The 23,138-nt window shown below is 43.3% G+C and overlaps 1 protein-coding gene and 1 pseudogene across 1 annotated transcript; one reads left to right on the top strand and one right to left on the bottom strand.

The window, feature by feature from the left end:
• The first annotated feature begins 1,614 nt into the window (after window positions 1-1,614).
• Window positions 1,615-15,587, top strand: LOC124004951 (olfactory receptor 2D2-like). Its single transcript, XM_046313755.1, is given in 4 exon segments — window positions 1,615-1,630; window positions 12,588-12,725; window positions 14,711-15,133; window positions 15,241-15,587. Coding segments are annotated over 4 exon segments (924 nt in total).
• A 1,811-nt stretch (window positions 15,588-17,398) lies between these two features.
• LOC124005965 lies at window positions 17,399-19,448 on the bottom strand (annotated as a pseudogene).
• Window positions 19,449-23,138: the final 3,690 nt, after the last annotated feature.

The raw sequence follows: 23,138 nt of genomic DNA, 5'->3' as shown, positions 1-23,138 counted from the left end.
CTGGACCCTAACCTCATTCGTCAGTTCAGGGCCCTCCACCCTGAGAGAGCTGGTAGGAACGTCAGGAGCCATTCCTAGGTGGGGGATTCTGTCAGGATTTGGCCAGGGTTGTTCCGGTTTTTGGTCACTAGATGCCCCCATTGTGCCTTTTGACCTTTTGTTTTCCCTTGATCCCCATTATTATTTGCACCTGTGCCTCGTTTCCCCTGATTGTATTTAAACCCTTTGTTTTCCTCAGTTCTTTGCTCTGTGTTTGTATGTTAGCACCCAGCCCTAGTACTCTGTGAACTCTTGTTGATCCCGGTGGACTCTCTTGTGGAATTCTGTTTTTTGTTCTTGTTTGTTTGTTTGTTTTTGAGTATCTTTTGAGGCTTTTTGTGCTATACCTTCCACCTTGTGGATTTACCTTTTTGTCTTGGAGGATTACCTTTGTTCTTGTGGAATTCCTGTTGAGGTTGTGGAGTTACATGTTTTCCTGAAGAACTTCACTTTTTACTTCATTAAATACACAGTCTCAAGTACTGCTGTGTCTGCCTCATCTTCGGTGTTCTGCCGACTATTCGTGGCTCAGTTGGTTAAGTGACTGTTTCTCACTCCGGAGACCCGGGTTAGTAACCGGGTCCTGACACTTTAATTAAATCACACATGTAAGATACTCAATTAAAACTACATTCGTTGTGAATCCAGCCAACATGTCAGATTTTAAAAATGCTTTTCGGCAAAAGCACAAGAAGCTATTATCTGATAGCCTGCACCATATGCACCAGCAGTGAACAAAGGAGCTAGCATATTTCAACCCTACAGGCGCTTCACAAAATGCTGAAATAAAATATACCTTACCTTTGACAAGCTTCTTTTGTTGGCACTTCAATATGTCCCATAAACATTACAATTGGTCCTTTTGTTCGATTAATTCCGTCCATTTATATCCAAAATGTCCATTTATAAAGTGCGTTTGATCCATAAAAAAACAGCTTACAAAAACGCAACGTCAATACAAAATATTTCAAAAGTTGCCTAAACTTATTTCAAACTATTTTTGAAATACAACGTTAGGTATTATTAAACGTTAATAATCGATCAAATTGTAGACGGGGCAATCTGTATTCAATACAGGAAAGAAAACAAACCAGCGCTGTTTTTACGTCTTGCGCAACTCACAAAAGTGTCCCCACTTCCGAGTTGGCCTACTTCTTCATTGCACAAAGGAATAACCTCAACCAAATTCCAAAGACTGGTGCCATCCATTGGAAGCGGTAGGATCTGAAAATAGGTTCCTATGAAATATCCCATGGCAAAGACAATCAGCGAACAGAGAGGGGGGAGAAAAAAAATATATTTCTGAACAGTTAGTCCTCTGGGTTTTGCCTGCTACATAAGTTCTGTTATACTCACAGACATGATTCAAACACTTTTAGAAACTTCCGTGTTTTCTATCCCAATATATGAATAATATGCATATCTTATATTCTTAGCATGAGTAGCAGGAAGTTGAAATTGGGCACGCTATTTATCCAAAAGTGAAAATTCTGCCACCTAGCTTCAAGAGGTTTTTAAATAAGGGCTGTGTTTCGTGTAGTCTTAACCTGACGTGACACTTTGATAACCGTGTCAATGTCTCTCAGACAAGGTGAGTTTTATCAATATATTTGCCTGTATTTACCCCCCAAAAATGAAATGCCAATTAGCTGCTAATGTGGCTATGATAAAGAACTACAAATCCCATGATGATCTAGACGAGCCTGCCGAATCGAGGCAAAAGTTAGAATCTCTGGATTAACTATCTAATGTTGGCTAAATGTAGAAATTAATATATTAGCTGTATTTTTTTAAATTGACAATTCTGTGAACTGTCTTGTTCAAGTTTTAAATGGACACAATGCCTGTTAGCAAAGGTGTCAGCTAGAGATGACCTGCAGGAGCTTGCAGGGATTTTTTGTCTTGCATAATGTCTACTTCGATGCTAATTAGCATTTTACAAATCTGAGAGTAAATGCTGACAAATATATTGATGAAAGTCACTTTGTCCGAGAGAGATTTACATGGTTATAAAAACGTCATGCCAGGGTGAGCCTACACAAAACACAGCCCTTATTTTAAGTGTTTCTAAAAATCCCTATGGGAAACAGGGTGGAAAAACAGTTGGAACCATTTCCCTGTTTGACTGCTAGGTTTTAGGGGTATTATGACACCTCCACTTGTAACGGATGCGCTGAGAGTCAGAAAGCAAGTTCAGGGAGTGAGTTTTGTAAGAAATAATAAACACGTAAAACAAACAACGCCCCGACATGCAAACAGAGTCAATAACATCTGAGGAAAGAACCAAGGGGAGTGACAGATAAAGGGAAGATAATCAAGAAGGTGATGGAGTCCAGGTGAGTGTCATGATCCGCAGGTGCGCGAGACGTTGGTGACAGGTGTGCGTGATAATCAGCAGCCTGAGAGAGAGTATACGTGACACCACTGTGGGGCTCAACTGACGTTATGGACACTATTTAAATATAAAAGGTCTATACAGAAGTAGTTATATAGGATGAGCCATGACTAGAATACAGTATCATACCCCTCAACTTATTTTACATTTTGTTGTGTTAAAGCCCGAATTAAAACGGATTCAAATGTTTTTTCCCCCTCACCAATCTACACACAATCCACCAAAATGGCAATGTGATTTTTTTGCAAATGTATTGAAAATGTAATACAGAAATACCTCATTTACATAAGTATGAGTCTTTCTTGGTAAGTCTCTAAGAGCTATGCACACCTTTACATAAGTATGAGTCTTTCTTGGTAAGTCTCTAAGAGCTATGCACACATTTACATAAGTATGAGTCTTTCTTGGTAAGTCTCTAAGAGCTATGCACACCTGGATTGTACAATATTTTCAAATGATCAAGCTTTGTCAAGTTGGTTGTTGATCATTGCTAGACAGACATTTTCAAGTCTTGCCATAGATTTTCATGCTGATTGAAGTCAAAACTGTTACAAGGCCTCTTACGGGGCTTGTGTTTTAGGTTATTGTCCTGCTGAAAGGTGAATTTGTCTCCCAGTGTCTGGTGGAAAGCAGACTGAACCAGGTTTTCCTTTAGGATATTGTCTGTGCTTAACACAATTCCGTTTATTTTTATCCTAAAAAACTCTATAGTCCTTGCCTATGACAAGCCTGCCCATAATATGGTCCTCTGAAGCTCAGATGGTAGAGCATGGGGCTTGCAACGCCAGGGCTGTGGGTTTGATTCCCATGTGGGACTGGTAAGAAAAGGGTCGTCATTGACGTGTTTTTTCAGATTTGCCCCTAACATAATACTTTGGTTTCAGGACCCAAAGTTAATACAGGCTTCATTCATTTCACTGTAATTAAGGTTAGTATTGGCCTCATGGTGAAATCCCTGAGCGCTTTCCTTCCTCTCCGGATTTCTGAAGACCGCCTGTGTCATGTATTGTATTGTCATGTCTTGTCCCTGTGCTTTCTCTTCTCTTCGTTTCCCCCTGCTGGTCTTATTAGGTTTCTTTCTCTCTCTCTATTCCTCTCTCTCTCTATCGTCCGTTCCTGCTCCCAGCTGTTCCTCATTCTCCTAACGACCTCGTTTACTCTTTCACACCTGTCCCCTATTTTGCCCTCTGATTAAGTCTCTATTTCTCTCTCTGTTTCTGCTTCTGTCCTTGTCGGATTCTTGTTTGCTGTTTGCTTTGCTTTTGTTCCGTCCAGTTGTATTCTGCCTCGTCATCAGATACTACGTGTGAGCAGGTGTCTCTATCCTCTATGGCCAGCGCCTACCCGAAGGGACCTGCAGTCTGTTGCCGCTAGCCCTGCAACTCTCCTCAACAACTAGAAGGGGGACTCTCCTGTTAAACTAGAGGATTTGTGTTTTCCCTGTTTGGACTTCCCCTGTAATATTGAGGATTTATGTTTTCCCTGTTTGGACATTAAAATACTCTGTTTCCGTTATATCGCTTTTGGGTCCTCACTCACCTGCATAACAGAAGAATCCGACCAAGAATGGACCCAGCGATTTCGGATTCTCTCTACTCAGCCGTCGAGTTCCAGGGAGCGATGCTAGGCAGACACGAACAGGAATTGTCTGCTGCTCGACATGCCGTTGAGACCCTGGCCGCCCAAGTCTCCGGCCTCTCGGAGGATATTCACAATCTCCGCCTCGATCCACCGGTTACCTCCTGGGCTTCCGGGTCTCCGGAGCCCAGAATTAATAACCCACCGTGTTACTCTGGGGAGCCCACTAAATGTCGCTCGTTCCTTACCCAGTGTGATATTGTGTTCTCTCTCCAGCCCAACACGTACTCCAGGGGTACTGCTCGTATCGCCTACATCATATCTCTCCTTACTGGACGGGCTCGTGAGTGGGGCACGGCTATCTGGGAGGCAAGGGCTGAGTGTACTAACCAGTATCAGAACTTTAAGGAGGAGATGATACGGGTTTTTGATCGTTCTGTTTTTGGGAAAGAAGCTTCCTGGGCCCTGTCTTCCCTATGTCAAGGTAATCGATCCATAACGGATTACTCTATAGAGTTTCGCACTCTTGCTGCCTCCAGTGACTGGAACGAGCCGGCGTTGCTCGCTCGTTTTCTGGAGGGTCTCCACGCTGAGGTTAAGGATGAGATTCTCTCCCGGGAGGTTCCTTCCAGCGTGGATTCTTTGATTGAACTCGCCGTTCGCATAGAACAACGGGTAGATCTTCGTCACCGAGCTCATGGAAGAGAGCTCGCGTTAACAGTGTCCCCCCTCTCCGCATCTCTACCATCTCCCCCCACTGGCTCAGGTGTTGAGCCCATGCAGCTGGGGGGTATTCGCATCTCGACTAAGGAGAGGGAACGGAGAATCACCAACCGCCTCTGTCTCTATTGCGGTTCCGCTGGTCATTTTGTCATTTCATGTCCAGTAAAAGGCAGAGCTCATCAGTAAGCGGAGGGCTACTGGCGAGCGCTACTACTCTGGTCTCTCCGTCAAGTTCCTGTACTACCTTGTCGGTCCATCTACGCTGGACCGGTTCGGCAGCTTCCTGCAGTGCATTAATAGACTCTGGGGCGGAGGGCTGTTTTATGGACGAAGCCTAGGCTCGGGAACATGACATTCCTCTCAGGCAGTTAGTGGAGCCCACGGCTATGTTCGCCTTGGATGGTAGTCCTCTCCCCAGGATTCAGCGTGAAATGCTACCTTTAAAACTCACTGTCTCTGGTAATCATAGTGAAACCATTTCTTTTTTGATTTTTTGTTCACCTTTTACACCTGTTGTTTTGGGCCATCCCTGGCTAGTGTGTCATAATCCTTCTATTAATTGGTCTAGTAATTCTATCCTCTCCTGGAACGTCTCTTGTCATGTTAAGTGTTTAGTGTCTGCTATTCCTCCTGTTTCTTCTGCCCCCTCTTCACAGGAGGAGCCTGGTGATTTGACAGGGGTGCCGGAGGAATATCATGATCTGCGCACGGTCTTCAGTCGGTCCAGGGCCACCTCCCTTCCTCCTCACCGGTCGTATGATTGTTGTATTGATCTCCTTCCGGGTACTACTCCCCCACGGGGTAGACTAGACTCTCTGTCGACTACCGAACGTAAGGCTCTCGAAGATTATTTGTCTGTAGCTCTCGACACCGGTACCGTGGTCCCTTCCTCCTCTCCCGCCGAAGCGGGGTTCTTTTTTGTTAAGGAAGAGGACGGGACCCTGCGCCCCTGCATGGATTATCGAGGGCTGAATGACATAACGGTTAAGAATCGTTATCCGCTTCCCCTTATGTCTTCAGTTTTCGAGATTCTGCAGGGAGCCAGGTTCTTTACTAAGTTGGACCTTCGTAACGCTTACCATCTCGTGCGCATCAGGGAGGGGGACGAGTGGAAAACGGCGTTTAACACTCCGTTAGGGCATTTTGAATACCGGGTTCTGCCGTTCGGTCTCGCTAATGCTCCAGCTGTCTTTCAGGCATTAGTGAATGATGTACTGAGTGACATGCTGAACATCTTTGTTTTTGTTTACCTTGACGAGATCCTGATTTTTTCACCGTCACTCCAGATTCATGTTCAGCACGTTCGACGTGTCCTCCAGCGCCTTTTAGAGAATTGTCTTTATGTGAAGGCTGAGAAGTGCGCTTTTCATGTCTCCTCCGTCACTTTTCTCGGTTCTGTTATTTCCGCTGAAGGCATTCAGATGGATCCCGCTAGGATCCATGCTGTCAGCGATTGGCCCGTCCCTAAGTCACGTGTCGAACTGCAGCGCTTTCTCGGTTTCGCGAATTTCTATCGGCGTTTCATTCGTAATTTCGGTCGAGTGGCAGCTCCTCTCACAGCCCTTACTTCTGTCAAGACGTGCTTTAAGTGGTCCGTTTCCGCCCAGGGAGCTTTTGATCTCCTCAAGAAGCGTTTTACATCCGCTCCTATCCTTGTTACACCTGACGTCACTAAACAGTTCATTGTCGAGGTAGACGCGTCAGAGGTGGGCGTGGGAGCCATTCTGTCCCAGCGCTCCCATTCTGACGATAAGGTCCACCCTTGCGCGTATTTTTCTCATCGCCTGTCGCCGTCGGAACGTAACTATGATGTGGCTAACCGCGAACTGCTCGCCATCCGCTTAGCCCTAGGCAAATGGCGACAGTGGTTGGAGGGGGCGACCGTTCCTTTTGTCGTTTGGACTGACCATAAGAACCTTGAGTACATCCGTTCTGCCAAACGACTTAATGCGCGTCAGGCTCGTTGGGCGCTGTATTTCGCTCATTTCGAGTTTGTTATTTCTTATCGTCCGGGCTCAAGGAACACCAAGCCTGATGCTTTATCCCGTCTCTTCAGTTCTTCAGTAGCCTCCACCGACCCCGAGGGGAGATTCCCTGAGGGGCGTGTTGTCGGGTTGACTGTCTGGGGAATTGAGAGGCAGGTTAAGCAAGCACTCACTCACACTCCTTCTCCGCGCGCTTGTCCTAGGAACCTTCTTTTCGTTCCCGTTCCTACTCGTCTGGCCGTTCTTCAGTGGGCTCACTCTGCCAGGTCAGCCGGCCACCTCGGCGTTCGGGGTACGCTTGCTTCTTTTCGCCAGCGTTTTTGGTGGCCCACTCAGGAGCGTGATACGCGTCGTTTCGTGGCTGCTTGTTCGGACTGCGCGCAGACTAAGTCCGGTTACTCTCTTCCTGCTTCTGCTCCTGGCCTTGCTGTGTCTAAGTCTGTCCCCAGACACCGCATCTCTCCTGGTCCTGCTCCTGGCCTTGCTGTGTCTCAGTCTGTCCCCAGCCACCGCATCTTTCCTGCCCTTGCTGTGTCTCAGTCTGTCCCCAGCCACCGCATCTCTCCTGGTCCTGCTCCTGCACTTGCTGTGTCTCAGTCTGTCCACAGCCACCGCCTCTCTCCTGTTCCTGGTCTTAGCCTTGCTGTGTCTCAGTCTGTCCCTAGTTGTTACTCTCCTGGCCTGTTTGGTCCTGATTGCTCAAACTCTTACAGTTCTCTACCCGTGTCTCATTTTTATAATAGTAATTGCACTAGATTCCCTCTTCATCGTTTCCCGTTACGGTCCTGAGGAGAGGAGTTGGGTTCCATCTCGGGACGTGCTGGACCGTTCGCTGATCGATGATTTCCTCCGTTGCCGCCAGGTTTCCTCCTCGAGTGCGCCAGGAGGCGCTCGGTGAGTGGGGGGGTACTGTCATGTATTGTATTGTCATGTCTTGTCCCTGTGCTTTCTATTCTCTTCGTTTCCCCCTGCTGGTCTTATTAGGTTTCTTTCTCTCTCTCTATTCCTCTCTCTCTCTATCGTTCCTTTCCTGCTCCCAGCAGTTCCTCATTCTCCTAATGACCTCGTTTACTCTTTCACACCTGTCCCCTATTTTGCCCTCTGATTAAGTCTCTATTTCTCTCTGTTTCTGCTTCTGTCCTTGTCGGATTCTTGTTTGCTGTTTGCTTTGCTTTTGTTCCGTCCAGTTGTATTCTGCCTCGTCATCAGATACTACGTGTGAGCAGGTGTCTCTATCCTCTACGGCCCGCGCCTACCCGAAGGGACCTGCAGTCTGTTGCCGCTAGCCCTGCAACTCTCCTCAACAACTAGAAGGGGGACTCTCCTGTTAAACTAGAGGATTTGTGTTTTCCCTGTTTGGACTTCCCCTGTAATATTGAGGATTTATGTTTTCCCTGTTTGGACATTAAAAGACTCTGTTTCCGTTATATCGCTTTTGGGTCCTCACTCACCTGCATAACAGCCTGTGTCTTTGTAGTAACTGGGTGTATTGATACACCTTCCAGTGTAATGAATAACTTCACCATGCTCAACAGGACATTCAATGTTCAATATATACAGTTGAAGTCAGAAGTTTACATACACCTTAGCCAAATACATTTCAACTCAGTTTTTCACAATTCCTGAAATGTAATCCTCGTAAAAAAAAGTTGGAAGTTTACCTACACTTAGGTTGGAGTCATTAAAACTCGTTTTTCAACCACTCCACAAATTTCTTGTCAACAGACTATAGTTTTGGATAGACTTCTTGTGCATGACAGGTAATTTTTCCAACAATTGTTTACAGACAGATCATTTCACTTATAATTCACTGTATTACAATTCCAGTGGGTCAGAAGTTTACATACACTAAGTTGGCTGTGCCTTTAAACAGCTTGGAAAATTCCAGAAAATTATGTCATGGCTTTAGAAGCTTATGATAGGCTAATTGACATGATTTGAGTAAATTGGAGGTTTACCTGTGGATGTATTTCAAGGCCTACCTTGAAACTCAGTGCCTCTTTGCTTGGCATCATGGGAAAATCAAAATAAATCAGCCAAGACCTCCACAAGTCTGGTTCATCCCTAGGAGCAATTTACAAACGCCTGAAGGTACCATGTTCGTCTGTACAAACAATAGTACGTAAGTATCAACACCATGGGACCACGCAGCCATCATCCCGCTCAGGAAGAAGACGCGTTCAGTCTCCTAGAGATGCACATGCTTTGGTGTGAAAAGTGCAAATCAATCCCAGAACAACAGCAAAGGACCTTGTGAAGATGCTAGCTTTTTATGGCTGCAGGGGCAGTATTGAGTAGCTTGGATGAAAAGGTGCCCATTGTAAACGGCCAGCCCCTCAGTCTCAGTTGCTAATATATGCATATTAATATTAGTATTGGATAGAAAACACTCTAAAGTTTCCAAAACTGTCAAAATATTGTCTGTGAGTATAACAGAACTGATATTGCAGGCGAAACCCTGAGAAAAATCAAAACAGAAAGTGGCTTCTATTTTGAAAACTCCATGTTCCATAGCCTCCCTTTGCTAGATTTAAAGGGATATGAACCATATTTCTTTTCCTATCGCTTCCTCAAGGTGTCAACAGTCTTCAGACATAGTTTCAGGCTTTCATTTTGAAAAATGAGCCAAAACAATAACATCGCGTCAAGTGGTCACATGAGTTTTGCTCGTGCAAGAGAATTTGGACAGCCATTGCTTTCCCCTCTCCTACTGTGAAAGACATTTGCGGTTGATATATTATCGATTATATATTTTAAAAGCAACCTGAGGATTGATTAAAAAAACGTTTGACGTTTTGTGGACATTATGGAAACTATTTGGAATTTTCGTCTGCGTTGTCGTGACCGCTCTTTCCTGTGGATTTCTGAACATAACGCGACAAACAAACGGAGGTATTTTGGATCTAAAAATGATCTTTATGGAACAAAAGGAACATTTGTTATGTAACTGGGAGTCTTGTGAGTGAAAACATCCGAAGATCATCAAAGGTAAACGATTTAATTCGATTGCTTTTCTGATTTTCGTGACCGGGTTACCTGATGCTAAGTGTACTTAATGTTTTATCGTGCGTTCGATAAATTTACACAAACGCTTGGATTGCTTTCGCTGTAAAGCATCATTTCAAAACCTGACATGACAGGTGGATTAACAAAAGGCTGAGCTGTGTTTTCCTATATTGCATTTGTGATTTCATGAATATAAATATTTATAGTAATATTTCTTGCATGTAGCGCTATGCCATTCAGCGGTTGTTGATGACACTTATCCCGATATCGTGATTACAACCATAACAAGCTAGAGGAAACAGGTACAAAGTATCTATATCCACAGTTAAACAAGTTAAACGAGTCTTATATCGACATAACCTGAAAGGCCGCTCAGCAAGGAAGAAGCTACTGCTCCAAAACCGCCATAAAAAAAGCAAGACTACGGCTTCAACTGCACATGAGGACACAGATCGTACTTTTTGGAGAAGTTTCCTCTGGTCTGATGAAACAAAAATAGAACTGTTTGGCCATAATGACCATCGTTATGTTTGGAGGAAAAAGGGGGAGTGAGGCTTACAAGCTGAAGAACACCATCCCAACCATGAAGCACGGGGGTGGCAGCATCATGTTGTGGGGGTGCTTTGCTGCAGGAGGGACTAGTGCACTTCACAAAATAGATGGCGTGATGAGGATAGAAAACTACGTGGATATATTGAAGCAACATCTCAAGACATCAGACAGGAAGTTAAAGCTTGGTTGCGAATTGGTCTTCCAAATGAACAATGACCCCAAGCACACTTCCAAAGTTGTGGCAAAATGGTGGATTAAGGACAACAAAGTCAAGGTATTGGTGTGGCCATCACCACAAAACCCTGACCTCATACCTATAGAACATTTGTGGGCTGAACTGAAAAAGCATGTGCGAGAAAGGAGGCCTACAAACCTGACTCAGTTACACTGTCAGGAGGAGTGGGCCAAAATTCACCCAACTTATTGTGGGAAGCTTGTGGAAGGCAACCCAAAACGTTTTGACCAAAGTTAAACAATTGAACCTTTTCGGTATTTGTGGGTCCTCCACGGGACAGTTGAGCTAACATAGGCCAATGTGATTAGCATGAGGTTGTAAGTAACAAGAACATTATATGGGGCTTTGGTGGCAAAATGCATGGCACTGTGATAGACTGCATCCAATTTATTGAGTAGAGGCTATTTTGTAAATGATATCGCCGAAGTCGAGGATCGGTAGGTCAGTTTTATGAGGGTATGTTCTGGCAGCATGAGTGAAGGATGCTTTGTTGCGAAATAGGAAGCCAATTCTAGATTTAATTTTGGATTGGAGATGTTTAATGTGAGTCTGGAAGGATAGTTTACAGTCTAACCAGACACCTAGGTATTTGTAGTTGTCCACATATTCTAAGTCAGAACCGTCCAGAGTAGTGATGCTGGAGGCGGGCAGGTGGGAGCAGCGATCGGTTGAAGAGCATGCATTTAGTTTTACTTGCATTTAAGAGCAGTTGGAGGCCACGGAAGAAGAGTTGTACATTGAAGCTCGTCTGGAGGTTAGTTAACACAGTGTCCAAAGAAGGGCAAGGAGGTATACAGAATGGTGTCATCTGCGTAGAGGTGGATCAAAGAATCCCCAGCAGCAAGAGCGACATTTGATGTATACAGAGAAAAAGTTTGCCCGAGAATTGAACCCCCATAGAGAATGCCAGAGACAACAGGCGCTCCGAATTGACACACTGAACTCTATCAGAAAAGTAGTTGGTGAACCAGGTGAGGCAATCATTTGAGAAACCAAGGCTGTTGAGCCTGCCAATAAGAATGTTGTGATTAACAGAGTCAAAAGCCTTAGCCAGGTCAATGAATACAGCTGCACAGTAATGTCTCTTATCGATGGCAGTTATGATATTGTTTAGGACCTTGAGTGTGGTGCACCCATGACCATCTCTGAAACCAGATTGCATAGGAGAAGGTACATGGGATTCAAAATGGTCGAGGTAGAATTTTTAGGAACAGTGGGTTAACTGCCTGTTCATGGGCAGAACGACAGACTTGTACCTTGTCAGCTCGGGGATTTGAACTTGCGACCTCCCGGTTAACAGTGCAACGCTCTAACCACTAGGCTACCCTGCCGCCCCAAGAATAGATATAGGTCTGCAGCAGTTTGGGCCTAGAGTGTCTCTCCCTTTGAAGAGGGGGATGAACACTGCAGCCTTCCAATCTATGGGAATCTCAGACGATATGAAAGAGAGGTTGAACAGGCTAGTAATAGGGGTTGCAACAAGATTTTTGGGGACATTGGGCAGCCTTTATACACAATTTTGAACAGAAATACAATGGTTAATTGGATCAGTCTAAAACGTTGCACATACACTGCGCCTGGAACCTACTACCAAAGGCACTTAAGTCTTTTGGTCTTGCCCATTGACCCTCTGAATAGCACACATACACAATCCATGTCTCCATTGTCTCAAGAGTTAAAAATCCTTCTTTAACCTGTCTCCTCCACTTCATCTACACTGATTTAAGTTAATTTTACAAGTGACGTCAATGAGGGATCATATGTTTCCTCTGGATTCACCTGGTCAGTCTATGTCATGGAAAAAGCAGGTGTTCTTAATGTTTTGTATTGTGTCTATGTGTCTGTCTGTGTGTCTGTGTACATGTGAAACTACTGCATACAGATGTTTGACATGTTCATAATAATGTCATAACAACTATACAACTTAACAATCTGTTCCTATAAGTTACACTGTGTCCAACTATATGCTATGTAAATATATACCAGTATGTTTTTTAGACAGTGCTTCGTGGATGCATGCTCTTAGATTAACATCTCATTCCTCTCATTCCTCTCAACGTGAGCCTGTTTTCAGATGTCCTGTTAGATGGACGGGAACTGGGTCTCAAGGAGATCTGCACAGAGCTGGCCATCTTTCTTCTGTTGGTATACATCATGTTCGTCATCGGCAACAACATGATCGTCACTCTGGTGATCATCACTCCAAACTTCAGTGTGTATTTTCCTCTGTAATCTGTCTCTCACCAATTTTGTGATCACCACCAGTGTTCTACCTAAAATGATATCAGCGTGTGGAATGATGTGTCCATTTCATTTGTAGGTCTCTTCTTGCAGATGTTCCAAACTACAGAGGGATTTATCCTATGTGCTATGACCTACGACTGCTATGTTGCTATCTGCAATCCTTTACGCCACAACAGCATCATGACAATCAAGGTGTATGTTCCTGGCCTCAACAACATGGGCTTCCAGCATTGACTGTCATTCTTGCATCACAACTACCTTTCAGTAGTCATCAGATAATGTATTGGTTTTGTGATTATCCTCCGACTGTTACCTTGTCAAGTTGGAAACAATATTTTTGATAGATTTAGTCCTCGCATGTGCTTTATTTGTGATGTATGTTCCATTCACTGTCATCATTTGGTCATATTGTAAAATCATCAAATCGTTTGCAAAATTGCCAGATCTGAAGGGCGGGAAAAAAATACCTGCTCCTCTCATCTCATTGCTGTCATTACCTTCTACATTGATTATTCATGTGTTTACATCTGTGCTAAATCATATCATATTCATCTCAATGACATCATCTTGATGTCTATTGTCAACTATGTTTTAACTCCTCTTGTGAATCCACTTGTTTACAGTTTCAGGAACAAACAAAGGATTCTGTCCTGAAACTCCTGTCTTCAATAAAGTTATTCCATAATGCACCATGTTTACATCCCATTATTATTGACCCTGAGGAACATACAGTGATGCCGAAACGTTGGTAAAAACCCAATGAGTTCCTGGGAGTTTGTATATGGAGTGTGCGACTTCCTTTATTTTGATAGTTTATAGATGTTATTATTTAACAATGAATGCGCAGGTCTGAATTGGAGAATATGATTATGTTACTTAGACATGGTAAAAGTTTACTCCGCAAGGTAAAACCAATGTCTATACATTTCAGGTAAAACCAATGTCTCTACATTTCGGGTTGGTATTGACTTAAGCTTTCAGATTTGAAAACTATCACACACATTTAAGCATCATTTGTACCGGCTCTCGTCGAAAGGATTGGACCAAAGCGCAGCGTGGAAAGTGTTCATGATATATATATATATTTTTTTAAACACTCAAACAAAATAACCAAAGTGAAAACGAAAGTGCACAGTTCTGTCAGGTACAGACACTAAACAGAAAACAAGATCCCACAAAACTCAAACGGAAAATGACAAATGAAATATGATCCCCAATCAGAGACAACGACAGACAGGTGCCTGATTGGGAGCCACACTCTGCCAAATCAAAGAAATAGAAACAGACTTTCCCACCCGAGTCACACCCTGACCTAACCAAACATAGAGAATCATAAGGACCTCTAAGGTCAGGGCGTGACATCATTTAAAAGGACATGTACAACTCCCTGCTGGCAACACAACTGTTTGTTTTATATCAACATTTGCAGTTAATATCTAACTAGCCAATGGAGTTTGTTGAACATTTATCAATGCATATAGACATTTTAGAGGATCAAAATGAAGTGTTGGACATAACTAATCAGAAACTATGTGCTTCAGTCATAAGGGAAAGGAGGATACCTAGTCAGTTGTACAACTGAATGCATTCAGCTGAAATGTGTTTCCTGCATTTAACCCAAACCACTCTCAATCAGGGGTGGCAGGGTAGCCTAGTGGTTAGAGCGTTGATAAGGTACAAAACCAGCTTCATCATTTGCATCAATGGCTATTCAAAATAGTTTATTTTTAAATGTAGTTCATACTAGAGATTCATTATTTGTGTTTGTATGTCTTTTTTTGTGTCTGTTCACTGAAATTGTCCAAATAATATGAAAATCTGGCGTGTGAATAACATACATGCCCTGAATACAGCTTTCAAAATGTAGAAAGTAAGTGTCTCATACAAAATAAGAACTATTTCTGTCTTTCTAAAGCAAATGCTGATAGTAAAAGGATCTTCCTTGACCTCCAGAAGACTCTTGCCTTCAAGCCAACGTGTCAGTTGTGACTGAATTCCTCTTCATTGGGGTTGAGAGCGGGCTGAAAAACGTCTACCTAGAGCTGGCCATCTTCCTATTGGTGGTCTACCTGATGATCCTGATTGGGAAGCTCATCATACTTACCCTGGTGGCGACAGACCCCAAGCTGCAGTCAGCCATGTACATGTTCCTCAGCCATCTGTCCCTCGTAGACATTGTGATATCGACCAGTGTTCTGCCTAAGATGATAGCAGTGAGTTTGTGGAATAACGTAACGATCTCCTACTCAGCGTGTTTCCTCCAGTTGTATGTGTATTTGTCATTTCAAACCGTCGAGAGCATGCTGCTGTGTGTCATGGACTATGACCGCTAAGTCGCCATCTGCAATCCCTTACAGCAGCATTATCTTAGAGACTGTGCGGTCTGTTGACTACAGCGGCATGGGCATCTGGACTCAGTTTACCTGTCTTCTGTGTCATTGTCCTGTTCGGACACAACCTTTTTGATCAACGTGTGTGCTTAGCGATCTATTTCCCGTTCACTGTCATTATTTGGTCCTACTTCAGAATCCTTGTAGCCGTCTGCAAGATTGCATCTTCAGAGGCCCGTATGAAAGCCTTCTCTACCTGCTCCGCACATCTCACTGTCGTCCTCCCCTTCTACCTTGCTCACTCCTGCGTCTACATCAGTGCCAAATCTGAAAACATTCACTGTAAAGTTATAATCTTGATATCTATCGGTAACTGCTTCCTGACTCCTGTTATAAATCCCATCATCTATAGTTTAAGAAACAAAGAGATAACGGCTGCGCTGAGAAGGCCCTGTTCTGGTAAGGGCGACTCTGACGGTGTACAACAGGGACACGTTTGAACCGTTGTGGGGATAAACAGTCAATTACAATATTCAGCTATACAAAATGCAGTAATTTGCCAGGAGACTTGCTGGATGTCTGAGTAGATCTAATTAAATATTTCTCTGTGGAGAGAGGTGAGATCAGTAAGGAATATAAATTGGCACAACAAAGCAACGCATATGACGTACGGTTCAGGATCTGCACATACAGTTCAATCCACCATAAACTGACAATAAAGACTGGTTTACATAACAGCTAATAATTAAAGTGATAATCTTTGTTTCTCTTAACAATATCATGTGCATGTTAAAGTGGAATTGTCACTTTTTCTATATCAAACATACACTAAATGATGGTATAATGAGATATTGTCAGTGCTTAATTCCAGCCGAATCCTGCCAGAACAGGATCCGGAACCTCTCCGTTTTGGACTGTTTTGTACCTATTTGGCCGGATCCGGTACCTCTCATGGCATGAAAAATAATTGGCACTTTTTTAAATGTAAAAATGACAATAAATGCGGTCAAAGTTCATTCAAATTGTATCTTCGTAATTATCCTGTCCCAAAACAAATGCTATGTGAAATAGTACATTTTCATCCCGGGCCTAATATTCTAAGAGTAGTTTTGGGTCGGGCCGGTCAGGGTTTATGGTTTGCGCAACATTGTAACCGATGTGTGAGACCAACGCTTGGCCGTGCCTATGTGAGAAGCGCACCTCTGTCTCTCACATAACTAGAATTAGAGTAACTTTCTATGGTCTCTCTCCATCTCTGCTCTAATAGACATGAGCCTGCAACTCTCATCTCTCATGCACTTTATACATTTCCCTGATAGAACCATTGCCATGCGAATGGTTCTGAAGGAACCGCAGCACCCCCGATAAATACATTTGCCAAAATTATAGAATTACTGCTGTCTGTTAATGAAATCATTCAGAATAGCCTGCTACACCATGAGAAGGCTTATAATCTAGCCACCAAAGATCAATAGCTTTTTTTTTTAAATAGCCTAGCTGTGGATTGTAGCCCAGTAATAACGAAGAAACCTACAGTAGGGAACGCGAGGCATATCTGTCCGTGAAAAAACAGCATGCAGACAAAACCGTTTTTTTCGCAATATTTCAAAAACAGTCAAGGGGAAGCACAGGTTGGAAAGCAATTGGGTCCTGCCGAAAAGTGAACACTATGCTGCTGTAGGCTACCAAAATATTTGATCAACATCCAAATATTGTTTTACCAAAGAGAGAGAGCGAAGCTTTTGGCATGAGCGCATCATTGGTTCAGTCAGTGAAACTGGAAAGCATTTTTAGGAATTTCCTAGGCAAAGGCTGTTGATGGATTCAAGACAAGGTCGTTTTCACTGATCTCATATTCTCAGTTTGTCAGTGTCAAAGATTCTGTCAGTCATGCAAAATTACGTAGAATTGCATGAAATACGTTTATAAAAGGCCACATTTTTTCCCAGACCCTAGGCCACAAATAATTTCCCCAATGTGTGCAACTTTTGTAAGTGCCTCTACTCTACTGCTCTACGTCACTACGCACATGCGATAGTATGCCTGCTATGCTTTAATATAAAGGTGATTGGTTTTTCTTATTCGTTCTGGTACCTTAGAACTCCCCATGTCGCTCTCACTTTTTGTCCCGGAACCTCCCGATTTACAAATTAAGCACTGGATATTGTGATGCTGTAACTGATTATTTAAGTGTTTTTAAATGTCACAAACATAATTGATTTTCATTGTGTTATTAAATGTTGATAAATTAAATAAATTAACCAAAAAAGCTTAAATCAACTATTGCTGTTTTATCATCCCTGAATGGGAATCTAAGGTGTTGCAATTCCCATGTTCACGTTAAAATTAATGTTAGAAACTACAAATAGTGATCTGACACACACCACATGTAGAGATGTAGGATCTTAATTTGATCAAACTTTTGCAGGAGAACTGCAGGAAATTTCAAACTTGTAGTATATGTGAGGTTTAAAAAGGCTTATTAAGTTTGCAATTTCCACTTCAAACAATTAAATTAAATTGATGAAGTCTGGATGAAATCCTTGTGTTCAGATTAGGCCTTAGTGTGTAAAAAGGTGTGAGGTGAAAAGTGGAAACTGATCACTACAAACATATTGCACATGTAGCCTGTTCTCTCATTTTGGTTATCCTCAATAAGTGTAAAACCAAAAACATTTTGATACACCATTTCAGGTAATACTTCCTTCACTTCAACATGTTTTCTCCTGTTTCGTACCTAATGAACACAGCCCAGTTATGAAGTTAAATGGCTTTCCCCATGATGAGCAGGCTCATGGAAAACACCACGATGAAAAAGATCCACATGAAGAATCGGTCCAACACCTTCGCCAACTTCTTCCACTCCCCAGTCCTTTTTGCTGAGGACCTTGTATTTCTGTAACAGTTGGCAATGTACTCAATATTTGGGAGGACCTGCTGGTGCTGACAGGTGAACTGGGTCTTATACACCTCCTCTCTCCCTGTACTCTCTCCTACTCCCCCATTCTGGCTCCTCCTAGCTGCGGCCAGCCCTGGCGAGTCCTTACAGTCCATGCTCATGAACATGCCATTTCTCCAGGTACTGTAGTGGTTGGTGGGGTTCCTCCCCATGGAGCCGGTGGGACTCATCAACTGATCTTCTGTCTCCTCAATTGCCGTCTTGACCCCTTTCCACCTTCAGAATCAAGTCCTCTTGGACCGTTTGTCCGTTCATGGTGTAGTTGTTGCACCTCTGATGGGTAGGTTGAGGTGGCGGGTCCTGTTTCTCAGGCTGGAAAAACATGCAGTTCTCCCCTACTTCATATACAAAGCACACCCTGGCCATGTACTGCAGGATGAAGATCTTGGCCCACTTGGGCACAGGCTTGGCGTCTGGGCCACAGTGGTGGATGTTCGTGATAAAGATGGTCAGGGCCATGGAGGCTGTTATCATGGTCATGGTAATAATGGTACTGATGTAATTTTAAAGGTCCTGTTTTCCCCTTGACAGAGACAGTGCATGGAGTTCAATCAACTACAGTGTTACGGACATGTTCATCACTAGCTAAATGACTGGCCATTTGGCATTTCGGCAAATATCAGATGGGCTGGTCCATTTTTAGCCTAGTGGGCCTGTCTCACTTGTTTTTTTTCTGGCAAAATGATCATGATCTGGGTAGTAATGGGGGCCTCAAGGGAGATATAATAGTCTGATGTGGGGACTCAAGTAAAATAATGGGCCAGTGTGTTAGAAATTTCAGAGCCGAATTCTGGTCCCAGTCCACCCCTTATTGCCCTCACCAATAAGTGTCACGTTCTCTGATGGAGGCATGGTTTCAGCGACCAGCAGCTGAAACACGGTGAGAGCCAGCATGACGGTGACGCCCAGGGATACCTTCTCCCCAAAGTCAGCCGGCAGGTAGAAGCCAAGCGGAGTCAGGAAGGAGATCATCACACTCGGGATGAGCAGGTTGAACACTTAGAAGGAAGCCTTCCTCTTTAGTTGGAGAGTGTAGGTCACATCAGGGTAAGGTTCAGCACAGCAGCCATACAGAATTATGTTCCTCTTGGCAGGCATCCCCAGCACCTGAGAAGCATGACCACAATGGCAATAAGTGATTCAGTCATTCGGGAAAATATAAAGAGTTCAAAACAGAGGATAAGAAGTTAGACCGTGTTTCCCAATGGAATAAATATGTTAACTGTACTGTGTTTTTACCATCAAGGATTTTCTTATTGAGTGTATTGTTACAACTCCATGTATTTTAAATTGGTCAAATAAAAGGGATCAATTAATTCACCTCCCATTCCACATTCTCTACCAGGTAAGCCAGGTCGGCGTGGTCCATGGCATTCTGGAGGTCCATCTGGTTACCGTTGTAGGTCCAGGAGCCGTAGGTGAATCTGCACTGCTGGGCATGTACAGCTGTTGATTAAAGCACACAGTTAAGAATTACAATAGCATTGGTTAAGTGTTAGATCAACAGACACTGAAGTCCATTCATATGAAGACAGTGACGAACTATGTATATATCAAACACTCTAAGAAATAAGAAACAAATGTATTAACCTTTTAGAACAGACAGGCACGAATAGCAGGACCAACCAAGCATGACTAGTAGAACTAGCAGGACCAACCAAGCATGACTAGCAGGACCAACCAGGCATGACTAGCAGGACCAACCAGGCATGACTAGCAGGACCAACCAGGCATGACTAGCAGAACTAGCAGGACCAAGCAAGCATGACTAGCAGGACCAACCAGGCATGACTAGCAGGACCAACCAGGCATGACTAGCAGGACCAACCAGGCATGACTAGCAGAACTAGCAGGACCAACCAGGCAGGACTAGCAGGACCAACCAGGCATGACTAGCAGGACCAACCAAGCATGACTAGCAGAACTAGCAGGGCCGACCAAGCATGACTAGCAGGACCAACCAGGCATGACTAGCAGGACCAACCAGGCATGACTAGCAGGACCAACCAGGAATTACCAGCAGGACCAAACAGGCATTACCAGAAGGGCCAACCAGGCATTACCAGCAGGACCAACCAGGCATGACTAGCAGGACCAACCAGGCATGACTAGCAGGACCAACCAGGAATTACCAGCAGGACCAAACAGGCATTACCAGAAGGGCCAACCAGGCATTACCAGCAGGACCAACCAGGCAGGACTAACAGGACTAGCAGAACTAGCAGGACCAATCAGGCATGACTAGCAGAACCAACCAGGCATGATTAGCAGGACTAGCAGAACTAGCAGGACCAACCAGACATGACTAGCAGAACCAACCAGGCAGGACTAGCAGGACTAGCAGAACTAGCAGGACCAATCAGGCATGACTAGCAGAACCAACCAGGCATGACTAGCAGGACTAGCAGAACTAGCAGGACCAACCAGGCATGACTAGCAGGACGAGCAGAACTAGCAAGACCAACCAGGCATGACTAGCAGAACTAGCCAAAGACACAAGAAAATCAATGGAAGAAGAGTGGACCGATAAAGAGATATAGCTCTTTTAAGGGTTGACTCCACTTTGTTTCTGCATTCTATAACCTTGATGTTTTATTGTCACGTAGGTGCAGTGAAATGTGTTGTTTTTCAGGCTCAGCAACAATTGTACAGCACTAGTGGAGCAGATTTGTGTTAAGTGCTTGCTCAAGGGAACATGGACAGATGTATCACCTTTTCGGATCGGGTATTCAAACTAGCGACCTTTCAGTTATTGGCTGAACACTCTAACCGCTAGGCTACCTGCCTCCAGTTACTTCCCAGATTCCCAATACATACAGTAGTGTTTAAAAAGCAGAAAACGTCCAGAACACTTCCATGAATAAATGTCTTCAAGGAGTGTTCAGCTTGTGTCTTCACACTGACAACAACGTTAATGTGTGGAATGGATTGTGGGAGCAACAGAGCTCTCTGATGAACCCAATACCAGTCCGACCTACTTGTTATAAAAGACAATATCAGGTCTCCATATATAACTACTGGGTATATGGATGGCATCAAGTCCATCATAATCATCTTTACTCCAGGTGAGGTATGAGTCTCCCCACACCTGCCCTATCCACAAATATGCTGTCAAGATCTGGTTACGGGGGAACATGGTGAACAATGGCTTCATTTCACTAGTTATTAACTTAGCACTTAGAATATGACGTCTATTTCAAATGCCAAATGTGAATGTATGAGGTTTTTTTCAGATATTTTTGGGAATCTCTTTATTATTGTTGTATTGCTGAAATAGCCATAGTTTAAACTTAAGAACGCTGTTACCATGTCAATGATCTGTGAGAGGGTGATCTGCAGGATCACATTGAGGATGTTTTCTGTTTCCTCTACTGGTCTCAGGGCACTGGTGTAATTAGTAAACAAATCATTCAGCAGCTTCTGGGCATACTTCCCATGAGCACTCCAACAGGCTAGGACAGAGCATAGAGAACAGTATCCGCTAAATTACTAAAATGACTAGTATGTCATTTAAAAATGTATAAGAAAGAACATCATTCTCACCTAAAAACCAAAACACAATCAATTTTAATTTAGTGAGCACTACATAATTTTCATACATTTATTAAAAAATGACAATCTGTGACAACCTGATATCAGCCAGAACAAAGATATACAGGTAACTGACAAAATAAAGGAAACACCAACAGAGAGACACATCCTATCATGCTTACATGACCCTAAGCATGATGGGGTGTTAATTGCTTAATTAACTCAGGAACAACACCTGTGTGGAAGCACATGCATACAATATACAGTACTTTGTATCCCTCATCTACTCATGTGTTTCCTTTATTTTGGCAATTACCTGTTCGTGGGTAAAAGTCTTAGTGTGTCAGAGAACATGTGAACACATGGCAGAGGGTGCAGAACACTAGGACATAGGGGGATTTGGGAGTAGATTACACTTCTGATGCTATAGTAAGAGATCAAGCAAAGCTTCCATTATAATAATAATAATAATATATGCCATTTAGCAGACGCTTTTATCCAAAGCGACTTACAGTCATGTGTGCATACATTCTACGCATTATGAGCCAGCAGATGCAACTGAGGCATCTGTTGACCCCAAGCAGGGATATGTTGATACACGCCCTAATCCATGGGACATTTGCCATATAATACCACCATAGAAAATAAACACAGATAGGCTATAATACACTCTAATAGACATACTGTACCCTGTTCTTGTAGGTTAAATGCATGCATTTTGTTGTCACATAAGTTGGCTATGTGCAGGAAATGTGTTGTTTTACAGGGTCAGCCGTAGTAGTGTGGCACCCCTGGAGCAAACTAGGGATACTTTCTTTGCTCAAGGGTACATTGACAGATTTTTCACCTTGTTTGCACGGGTATTCGAATCAGCAACCTTTTGGTCATCGGCCCAATGCTCTAAACACTAGTCTACCTGCCACCCTAAAGTCCTTTATGCTGATTTTTTCCCCTTCATTTGTATAGAAAGATCAAATAATGTTTGGATGAGTTTTCAACAAAATACAGTTGTGCAATCTTCTGCATACTTGGAATTTACTGTAGCATTTCATTTTCTCTCCAATCTTTGAACCTGTTTCTTTGTATTAGTATGTTGTTATGAGAACAGATGGTTTTCCCATGTATTAAATTACGTTTTTTTTTTTTTTGATTTCATTTCAAATTCTTGACAAACATAATTGAGTTCAGAACACTGCCAGAAGCAACTGATTACAGTGGTCTCAGTGGATTTGGGGGATCCAGATGTTACCCTGCTTTACTGTTTCAATAAAGCCTTTTGAGGAGGCTGTAGAAAATGGCCACAGGATTAATGTACAGTACCAGTCAACAGTTTGGACACACCTACTCATTCCAGAGTTTTTCTTTATTTTTACTATTTTCTACATTGTAGAAAGTGAAGACATCAAAACTATAAAATATGACACCACTTGTCGCAACACAACTGAATGGCTCAAACGCATTAAGAAGGAAAGAAATTCCACAAATTAACTTTTAACAAGGCACACCTGTTAATTGAAATGCATTCCAGGTGACTACCTCATGAAGCTGGTTGAGAGAATGC

Source organism: Oncorhynchus gorbuscha, linkage group LG19 (genome assembly GCF_021184085.1).
Source record: "Oncorhynchus gorbuscha isolate QuinsamMale2020 ecotype Even-year linkage group LG19, OgorEven_v1.0, whole genome shotgun sequence".
In the NCBI taxonomy this organism is placed as follows: domain Eukaryota; kingdom Metazoa; phylum Chordata; class Actinopteri; order Salmoniformes; family Salmonidae; genus Oncorhynchus; species Oncorhynchus gorbuscha.
Note: the sequence above shows the minus strand (reverse complement) of the source record. Positions and strands in the feature narration are given on the sequence as shown.